This window comes from Physcomitrium patens, chromosome 20 (genome assembly GCF_059467195.1).
Source record: "Physcomitrium patens ecotype Gransden chromosome 20, ASM5946719v1, whole genome shotgun sequence".
Classification (NCBI taxonomy): Eukaryota; Viridiplantae; Streptophyta; class Bryopsida; order Funariales; family Funariaceae; genus Physcomitrium; species Physcomitrium patens.
In genome coordinates, this window is record NC_143429.1 from 6,410,884 (window position 1) to 6,421,031 (window position 10,148).

A 10,148-nucleotide genomic window follows, 5' to 3' on the forward strand; every position below is an offset into this window, starting at 1 on the left:
ATATGCATTTCTTTAAGAAAAAATATCATATATATCCATGAAATATGTTGAAATATCAAGAATATCCATGTATTCTCGATAATAACAACATATACTTTTCTTTTGTGATAATATCAAATCTACCCTTCAACCTAATAAGGTGTTATAACTATTCTTTTTTAAGTGCAATTGGGGCCCAACTTCCATGAGGAGAAATTGCGTGAGCTTTCTTTGGCACTTTTTGGCATAAGGAATTGCTACTGCTGGGCAGAATTAGCCATGTCAACTTATCTTGCTAAGAATTCTCCTCATGGCAGTTCAATTAAAGAACAACATAGGAGCTTGGAATAATGAATCTGACATGTGATGGAAGAAGTTTATTGTGGCTTGTAAACCAAGGTAGATACTAAACTCCAATCTTATGAAAACAAAAATTCTACTACCAATGCACATGCTTGTATAGGATGCCAATCAGTATAGCATAGCATATTTTTGGGTCATTTACTTTAATTACCATCTACAAGTTTGTTATCATTTGGCTTATCTCAAAAATGCTTAAGAGATGATCCTTGCCCAAAACATCAATCAATCTCAAGCCTCATGGATATACTAAAGATAAATGAACCAACCTTGGTCATCAATCTCTCACTCCTTATGGTGTATCAATTGGGTCACATGAACTCCCACTACATGCACAATATCTCTATGACTCCCTCTCGACCTTGCTAAGCTTAAATTTCTTAGCATAGTCTTGCCATTGATCTCCAATCCATTGAGCATTAGTTCAACAAGCCCCATAATTCTTGCTTCTCTTCTATTTTGTGTTGGTTGACAATGCTCATAGCATTTTCATGTGCATTTATGAGATCCTTGAACTTCCAATTTGGTATGGCCAATGTTGCATAAGAACAGATCCTTGTATCAAAAAGTCCCAATGAAGGTCCATTGATTTTTTCTATGACATGTCAATTGAGTCCTAATTGCACTTCCAAAAGAATAGTTATGATACATTATCAAGTTAAAGAATAGATTTGATATTATCACAAAAGTAAGGGGTAGATTTGCTATTATGAAGAATACAAGGCTATTCTTGATATTTCAACATATTTCCAGAGTATATATGATATTTTTTCTTTTTTAATCGTAAGTTTTAATTTTTCCTTGAAGTTCTAAAATAAAAAATTAAACTACAAAAGTTAAACTAATGTATTTAATTTTGAAATATATATATATATATATATATACTTAGTATTTTTTTATACAACTTTTGAAAAAAAAATTGCATTTGAAATTATTATTTTTCAAATGCAAAAAAAGAAACAAATATTATAAATCAAGGTTATTGTCCTTGATGAAGATTTGAATTCAAAATATACCTGATGTTATTTTTGTGATCATTATTTATTAGCTTAACACTATCACTTGTATTTACTCAAATTTATAATATTTTAAATATATATATATATATAACTGAAAATTTACATATTTGGAATAAATCAACTATGCTTCAAAATAAAATTACTTTTAATTACATTTCAATCGTACGACTGACATCTTTAATCATATTTACACCTCTCATAAAACATTAGTTTAGTAGGTGCATTATAAATACTCACTTCTGTATGTAAAATTGGGGTAAAATTGGTGGTAAGCAGTGAAGCAGCTCGTTGATGAGATGAAGTACAAGAACTTGGATGATTCAACACAAATGTCTTCGTAATCCTGAAATAGAGGATTTGATAATATCGTCTAAATCTCCACAACCATCTTCATCACGTTTCCCAGTCCCCCATCGTCTGGGTTTTATTCTTCTGGAGCTTGTCTGTCTATAATGTTTCCTCACATATTGATGCATTGAAGCTACCTGATTCAGTGAAAACAAACTTACAACACGCAATATAACCCCGCTGGTATCCAGTAGAAACTATCACTACTCAAATGACGAAGAGAAAAATACATTAAGCATCAAACATCTATTTCACAGCAATTCAGACTAGATAGTATAATGCATTACTGTTTCGTAACTGCTATTTGAGAGAGCCTCTACGAAGGGTGCTAATTTGAGAGCTGCACCTGGACCAAGATGGAATGGTTTAGGTAATTAAAAACTAATATCAACGGAAGACAAAAATCTGTAGAAAAAATTAACTAAAATGACAGCAATTTTGTAAGGACAGAACCAATCAGACCATAAGTGATTTAAAACAACCATGACCAGAGACCAGTTGGATCTGAATACCCTGACGTATTATTCCGACACCCAAAGAAGTTCATTCGTCTCTTCCAAAATCTTGGAGGAGGACTACTGATGAAGGAAATGGTAGTTAAGTTTGCTCTACAAATCCAAGAAAACTTCAGCAACTACTCACAACTCTAATCAATTTGCACAAGTTCCAGCTTTTGTAGGGCTATGAGACTGGCAGTAAAAGGAGACAGTCATGACCCACAAAACTCCCGTGTGTCCAAGTAGATGGATCTGAACAAACCGAGGTACGTTTCCTACCATGGCATGCCAACGGTGCAGGATGTGACAAGCACAGAAGCAATGATCTTCCTACTTTTATCTGCTGCAACATTTCATGACTGCAGATGTGAAGAAAGAAGTTATGAATTGCAGGCCTGCTGACCCTCCAGGGAAGTATGAGATGACGTAGTACAACAAAGCCAGAACCTGTAGGCGCACAGTCAAAGATCAGTTCGTTTCAGCGACCAAGATGCATTGGTGTAGCGACTCCCTCCCTCTCTCTTTCGGTATATACATACATACATCGCTCTGAATTTGGACCGGCATGGTGAGCAATCTAATCACCAGGTAAGACAAATCTGCATTGTTCTATATTCACCACAACCAAAACAACTATTCACGAAACTAAAATTTCTCAACAATAAGAATACGGAAAATTTGTTCAAAACAAGTTCAATTTGTCATCATGATAATGGTTTCATAACTCTATAGCCCACTAGAATTACCAATTGGTGAACACAGATGAAACCTGGCTAAATGTTCTGACCTGGATGCCGGAGAAAAACACCGAAAAGATGTAGCTGTGGAGAACCATCGAAGCGTACAGAGTTGCACACATACTTCCAAGAAACCCCAGGGTAAAAGGCAGCCTCTGCAATACCCCGAATAATTGCATTGATTACAAAGCGTTGTTCGTACCAAAGAAGAATATGAATACGTACTACTAACTTCAAAAGCAGAGTCTGAAAGAACTCTTACCTCTTTGGAGATCATATGAAGGGCTTGGGACTTCGGACCCTTAAGCGCGAAAAAAGCGCCCATGATGAAAATGCATCCCAGTGTGAAACAAATAGCGAATTTTTGAGGCGCCACAATAATCATCGGGAGGAATACTGTGAAGGCCAACATGATGAAAAACACCCCAGATCCGATCATGACGGAGAAAGACATGATGGATTGCCTCGATGGCACATACGTTGCCGCGGATGAAACACTTGAAGGTAGATCACGCATTCCCTTTGTAACTCTGCCCACACGCTCCCAACATCACTGCTCCGCAATTTAGGCTTTCATCTCCTACGGAACTTTGAAAGGCGAGAGCAAGGACCAAGCTAACAAGAGGTTGCTGAAATCAAAAAGAATGCCTCCCTCTTGTTGGAAGGTGCAATTCATCCCAAAAAAGAAGCATTACATAATACTGAACACAACTCAAGCTTATCTAGAATCTAAGGGTCAATAATCGCCAGGAAAATTTGATCCGCGAAACCACCTTGGCGATGCATTGCAAACAATAGACGATGTTGCACCAATGAATAAATTAGCTTGATTAGTGAATGAGCATTTCAGACTCCCTCATCTTGCTCTGAGATATGATGTATCTCATCAAGTATTACTTAAGCCGAATCACCAACATGTTTGTGAACAGTTGCTTATGCCCATGAACTGCAATCCTTCACCATTCTCTCAGAGCCTACTCGGCTCTATTATCAAACGACTCTCAAAACGATGGGGCGTTGCAGCGTCAGACGAGATGATTTTATTTTAATCCACACAATTAGGGTTTCGAGCTCAGTAACACAATTAAACGTGGCAAAGGGTGCCCCAACACACAACGTCATAAAAAAAGATCTTCTCTTACTGTTTGCTGCTCTTCCGTGTTAAAATGCACATTAAATAACTATCCCAACCACCAAGAATACATCGCCACACCGAAGAGCAGACAAAGTGGAAACGTTCCAAACATCAAAGGGCGAGAAAAACATACGAGCTAAAAGCACCAACGAGCGTGCTGCCAGCAGAAGAGAGGCCGGCCTCTAGATCCATCGCTGCGGCCGAGGCTACGCTGCTCAAGCTGCCCTCATCGGCCTCCTTCCTGGCCGCGTAGGAGTTCCAATCTGCCAATACGGAAACCTCATCTTTGTCCTGCCCCTTGCTGCTCGGTCCTGCGAACCACCCTTGCATCTTGATACCACTCCCTGGTCACCTCTTCCTCTCGCGCCTTGACTCTTCTCCTCTCCCGTCTGTGTTTGCAAACTTACTCCTCCAGCATTCCCTCCCCACCACTCAACTCGAAAAAACCTTTCAGCACAAGCAAAACCCTTGGTAACGCATCACACACCTAGAGAATTTCGTTTTCCGGCGATGATTGAATGTGATCGAGGCTCCTATCGGTGCTTAGTTAGTTGCGCGTCAAGTTCCTCGAGCTTGATGCTTGCAGCAGTGCTCACAAAGTCCAAGGCCTCGAAGACGACGACGAAAACAACAACAACAACGCTAGGTCTGAGGATCGCCGCAACGCACACATGGCCCAGACCGGCCCCGCCCCGTTAGAGGTCCCGCTGGAGCGTCCCCTCCCTACCCAGGCAAGAGCCCCGCCATATCCCACCGTACCGGCGATGCTATGTGAGGTTTGATAATGCAGGCCCCAGTAAGAAGTCATGCACAACATAAGATGGTGATTCTTAATTATTGTAAGTGGAATAGAAGACCCTGGAAAGATTTTATGTCTCCACGGGATGGCCTGGATCATGCCCGTCATTGCACTCCTGATGTACATCATTTCGTCACATACAAAACCAATTTGTGGACAAAGAAAAATCCTTGCAAATATGTATCCAAAAATGTTTATTATTTTATTTTATTATCATTTCTTCGAAGATGGTTCATTTTAAAACCTCAGTTTTTCTTACTTTTTTCTTCTTCTTTGCTTTAATCTTCTAGAATTGTCAATAGATTCATTTTTGCAAAGCCTTTGGTAAATTGACAGAGTTAATGCATGTGCACACAACTCATTTATCTAAAAATCGTGTTTCTAACAAGTGTTGCTTTAAACCTCATTCATCACAAGTTAGAAGTAAAGTGTGATTTTTTTTGCTACTGAGGTGCATGGACGAGACTGAAAAACAATTTAAAATGCTTCAAGATTTCATTCATTTATCTTTTATACGTTTTGATATGTGTATGTATGAAATGTAATTGTTAAAATATGGTTCATGTAATGTAGGTAAGTGCATATTTACAAAGATAAATAAATAAAATATGTATATAAACATGAGACACACACACATATATAAATATAATAGTACAATTTACATTCGACTAATATAAAAGTTTAAAGATATACAGATATTGGCATTACCTTGTAATAAATGCCATGCATGTACATATATGGATATTTAATAACAAAAACTTGTGTTGTTGAGCACTAAAAAAGTTGCTTATAAATAGTAAACTAGAGGTCTGTTTACATTTTGTGGAAGGTTTTTTTGCTGGTTATCAATTTATTTAATTTTAGCCATTGAGAAGGCATCTACATCTATTTGTCTTATACCTAAGTTTCCTTATTGTATAGATGAGTATACAACATCATGCAAAAGAATAAAATACAATTAATGTAAGCTACAAAGATTTAAAATTGGCATACAAGATGAAATTCATGATCAAATGACAAAAATATAAGGAACTAGTTATAACTAAAATCAACATTTTAGTTTAAACTTTTTGTATTAAAAAAATTCGAATATTTTTTAAATAATTTTTACATGGTTTATTTGAATAAAAATAAAAATGTTGATTAATTTAACGAACAAGATCCAGTTCATATTTGAATATTCTGGTACACTGAACTGTTGGCGGCCTCAGGCGGAGCGTGGTTGCCCGCCCAAATGGCGTCCAATTCCGAAATTCAAATTTGCCGCCCAAGTTTCCCGCCCCCGCTTAATCTTTCGTCTGTCTCAACCCTTCATAATAGCTTAGTCTCCTCCCGTCAGCATTTATGTTTCTCCGTAATCCTTTGCATGTGTGCGCTTGTGTCCTCCACTGCCTTACTGACTCGCTTGTTAGCTGGATATTCTGTTCACGTGTGGTTGGAGCTTCTGTAGGCAAGGTTATGGCTCGTACTAAGCAGACCGCGAGGAAGTCTACCGGAGGCAAGGCGCCTCGGAAGCAATTGGCCACCAAGGCTGCTCGTAAATCAGCGCCTGCTACCGGCGGAGTGAAGAAGCCTCACCGCTACAGGCCCGGAACTGTTGCCCTTCGTGAGATAAGGAAGTACCAGAAGTCCACTGAGTTGTTGATTCGCAAGCTGCCATTCCAGAGGTTGGTGCGTGAGATTGCGCAGGACTTCAAGACGGACCTGCGATTCCAGAGTTCCGCTGTATTGGCGTTGCAGGAGGCTTCGGAGGCCTATTTGGTTGGACTGTTCGAGGATACTAATTTGTGCGCGATTCATGCCAAACGCGTGACGATCATGCCCAAGGATATCCAGCTCGCACGCCGCATCCGAGGGGAGAGGGCGTAAGCGCGGGTTTTAAATTCCTTTCAACTACGGTGTTTCACAACACCACCATCCTGAATTGATTATTATCACTCATTTGCTATCCCTGTCCTGTTCAGTGTGGAACTGAGTTACCTTCTAACCTTGTCAGAATTTTACAGATCTGAACCCGGACATCATCGATTATCGTCTTCCATGGAGTTGCAGGCGGATTACGTTTCCGAGTGCACCAGGTTGTAGCCGAAGTGATATACACTGAATGCGCATGCCTTGTGTTCTGCGTTGTGAATTGAAGTCACCTAGTGACTAGGGTGTCGGTGCAGTCTCCATAAATTGTCTCCGTCTCCTCTACTTCGCATCGGGTATTTCTTCTACCCGATGTATACCCTACTGAGATTGGTATTAGGACTTACCATCGATTATCTTAGCATTTGCGAATCATCTACAGTCAGTTGGATGGACAAAGCCTCATGTTCTGCCCACGATTTTCTACGACCCCTTCTAGTGATTCCTTGTACAAGTGATATCGCAATGCATACTGTACGCCCGCCTACTGAGTGTTCATGTCATGGACGATTTTTTAGTGGGAAATGCCTTGTATTGGTAAACTATCCCTTTTCGTTGAGAATTGGATGGCGAGCATTTTTTCTATTCGTTCGTCTCTATTGAACTCGTTTGGAAGTCTACTACAATGGGCGGTCATATTTTGGCCTCCGACTGGAGGATTCGACATAGGTACAGATCTTGTCAGTATTTCGCGGCTTCAGCCCAAAGCATGTCTGTCAATGTAAGAGCCTAAGTACTTAACTGTTCAGGGTTCATTAATCTACGTCAATCGAGCGAAAAGACCTTGTGTAAATCGAACTGGGGGACCATGTCTAGATAGGAACCTAAAACGCGTTTTGAATTACGGATTATCGACCATTGCCTTAATGCAAGGTTTTGACTCAAAGAATGATTCCTTGATAATGAGCATTTCAGGTATACAGCGTGGTGAGAATTGGCAATGCGGTTTCAGCACACTCTTCTCTAAGTGTGAAGCTCAGGAAGAGGTGCAGAAAGCCGGGTGAGAACTGCGGGGGCGAATCTTACCGCGGGGCTGGAAAACAGGGACTACCGAGGGTGATCGACGCACAGGACGCAAACAAAACCGAGTCCACGGCGTTCGACGTGTGGACTCGATTCAACCTGGCTAAAGGATCACAAAGAGATACCGGTTCTTCTCGAATACTTGCTCCCCTAATAGTCTAGATGGCTGGGATAAGCGGCTAGGGGTCTGACTGGAGGGCTCCGTGAAATTCGGAGCCGCATAGCCTCAGATCTGAAAATTTAGGAATGATGTTTAGAGCCCAATCAGAGTTCTTAGGGGGTTTAAAGTATGTGTTAGTATTAGTGTTGCTAAATGAGTCCTTAGCAGAATATTTTGTATCAACAAGAGCCGATTTAATGAAAATGGAGACTAACTTGATTGGTCAGTCTACAGCACTTCTCCTGGACAAGTTCGTTGCCCCTTAGAAAGTAGCAGGGCCAATTGGTAGAGTAGACGAAGAACCACAAGATATTGTTAAAACAGGTAATACACCAACTAGGAGGACAGGAAGGGATGTACAGGAGAGGAGTTCCTCACCCCATCGCACGAACAAGCACTGGGAGTGCAAATAGGTCCATCCACTACCATTACAACATCCATTCCCTCTCTCAACAAGGACAACTGGGTTTCCAAGGCCTATGACGCAGACACCAAATTAGGTATTTTCAAGGCCATACAGAAACACGTATAGAGGAAGAGACAAACAGCTCAGAAAATCATGGGAAGATACTCATATCTAGGCTTGTCACTCAACAGCATGGCATATGAAGAAGTGTCGACCTTAGTCGACAGGGTAGCACCTTACCTAGTGAAATTTCTACAATCCTTCTACCTACAACACCAACAGCGACTCCATCCACCACCAGGAAAGGTAGACAAACCGAAAGAAAACCTTCCTATTATTCACGAGGACACAATCCAACCCGACCTATGGTCATCTAGTCACAACAGAGACGCATCAACATACAGAACTGCCGGACGAATTTCCAAAACCACCACCTACGAAAATTTAAATACCAACGTATTCACTTCAATCATACAGGGAAACCATGATCAACCTCACTGAATTTATGGTCCTCAGACATATAACGAGATGATCACTTAGAGTCATGAAGCTAGCAACATGGGCAAAAACGCCACTACACAGATCATTTAGACAGCTAACTGTAAGATCTAGTAACTATTTCAAAGTCCAGTTCAAACAAGAAGGTCAGAGTCACACCTAGCCAATCATGGATACAACCTTGAGGGTGGCGACATAACCTTTTATAGCAAGTCCCTGTATTTCAATTCAGAACCTCTCTTAACAAGGCCCACTTGAAAATTGGTATATGGGTAAATATCCATGAACTCCCGCCATTCCTAAGAATACAGGAATTCCTCAGGGAGACATTCGAAGTCTTCTACGAGGTCCTCCTTTTAGACAACTTGGACATCTATCTCACAAGGATTTTAGGCCCACAAGTTTGCATTCTACTGGGCAATATAAAATCACTTCCCAAATCCATCCTCTTATTTAGATTAGATAGAGAAGGGGACTTTGAGCACATGTTAGAATACACTAGACTTACCTCAAAGTGTAGTTGCTGCTGATCCTTTGAATACACAATACAAAAGTGGAGAATCCTAAGATGTACAATATCAGAAAGACCAAATATGAGACTACAATAGTAGACAAATAAAGGCAGAAGTAGGATATTTGCCTCATGGAGTGCATTAGGCCAAAATAATTGTCCTCAACTAAACACCAGAAAGTCAAACTTTCTATGGCAACCTAAACAAATCCAAACATAGACCCAACATACTAAACAAACTCCACAATTACCAACTCTGCCACTATCAGGGGCTCAGGGTTATATGACATTCAAATTACACAAAAGCTTTTGGATAGTCCTAGCTCCTATAGAAATCTCAAATTGGCTACCTTCCATGGTAACAACCACCTCAATCTTCTACAAATATTGTGAGGGCTTAAAGGAAGCCTTAGTCAAATCCAAGATTTTCACTAGGAAGAGGCTAACTACATACACTTTAATCTATAGATTGGAAGATTAGAAGAAAAGTCCTGTAACACCAAATCCGCGCAATAGCATCTTGTCAATGAGATAATGCTTTACTTAAAGGAACAAATTATACTTAAACAAAAATATGTCAACTTACTACATTTGTGGAAGGATGCAAGTTGGTTGTATCATTAGCCAATTCTTAAATCAAGAGAAATAATATGCATAATTATTGCATTCCTTTGCTATAACAAAGGCATATGCATAATGAGAATATGAGGTCTATGTTAGACCCTCTTCTCATAGTCCTTCCAAGACCATATTCTTTAATTCATA

General features: G+C 40.0%; 2 protein-coding genes across 7 annotated transcripts; one reads left to right on the plus strand and one right to left on the minus strand.

Moving 5' to 3' along the window:
• Positions 1–423: 423 nt before the first annotated feature.
• On the minus strand, positions 424–4,860 carry LOC112272973 (uncharacterized). Of its 5 annotated transcripts, XR_016498919.1 has the most exons (6): positions 4,209–4,860; positions 3,203–3,470; positions 2,991–3,095; positions 2,483–2,650; positions 1,596–1,843; positions 424–955 (listed from the first exon to the last, which is right to left on the minus strand). XR_016498919.1 is itself a non-coding variant. In XM_024501224.2 (4 exons), exons 1-4 carry the CDS (start codon positions 4,403–4,405, stop codon positions 2,540–2,542), a joined length of 681 nt encoding a protein of 226 aa, XP_024356992.1. In that variant the 5' UTR covers positions 4,406–4,860; the 3' UTR covers positions 2,205–2,539. The 5 variants fall into 5 exon arrangements, 1 of the variants encoding a protein (XP_024356992.1); XR_016498920.1 differs by lacking the exon at positions 424–955 and having other exon boundaries at positions 1,484–1,839; XR_016498918.1 differs by lacking the exon at positions 424–955 and having other exon boundaries at positions 1,484–1,843.
• Positions 4,861–6,001: 1,141 nt separating this feature from the next.
• Positions 6,002–8,218, plus strand: LOC112273136 (uncharacterized). 2 transcript variants are annotated; one of them, XM_024501584.3, is made up of 2 exons: positions 6,002–7,506; positions 7,701–8,218. In XM_024501584.3, the coding sequence occupies exon 1, from the start codon at positions 6,219–6,221 to the stop codon at positions 6,741–6,743; it is 525 nt and encodes a 174-aa protein (XP_024357352.1). In that variant the 5' UTR covers positions 6,002–6,218; the 3' UTR covers positions 6,744–7,506; positions 7,701–8,218. The 2 variants fall into 2 exon arrangements, with proteins under 2 accessions (XP_024357352.1, XP_090101276.1); XM_090245150.1 differs by having other exon boundaries at positions 6,002–6,952.
• Positions 8,219–10,148: the final 1,930 nt, after the last annotated feature.

What these genes read in the sequence shown, in the direction of transcription:
- LOC112273136 (XM_024501584.3), top strand. Translation starts at nt 6,219, where the DNA reads ATGTTTCTCCGTAATCCTTTGCATGTGTGCGCTTGTGTCCTCCACTGC.
- LOC112272973 (XM_024501224.2), bottom strand. Translation starts at nt 4,405, where the DNA reads ATGCAAGGGTGGTTCGCAGGACCGAGCAGCAAGGGGCAGGACAAAGAT. An exon ending in CTCGTTGGTGCTTTTAGCTC is followed by an intron (nt 3,471 to 4,208) that starts GTATGTTTTTCT and finishes GCGTGTGGGCAG; the next exon opens with AGTTACAAAGGGAATGCGTG. An exon ending in TGTTTTTCTCCGGCATCCAG is followed by an intron (nt 2,651 to 2,990) that starts GTCAGAACATTT and finishes GTGCGCCTACAG; the next exon opens with GTTCTGGCTTTGTTGTACTA.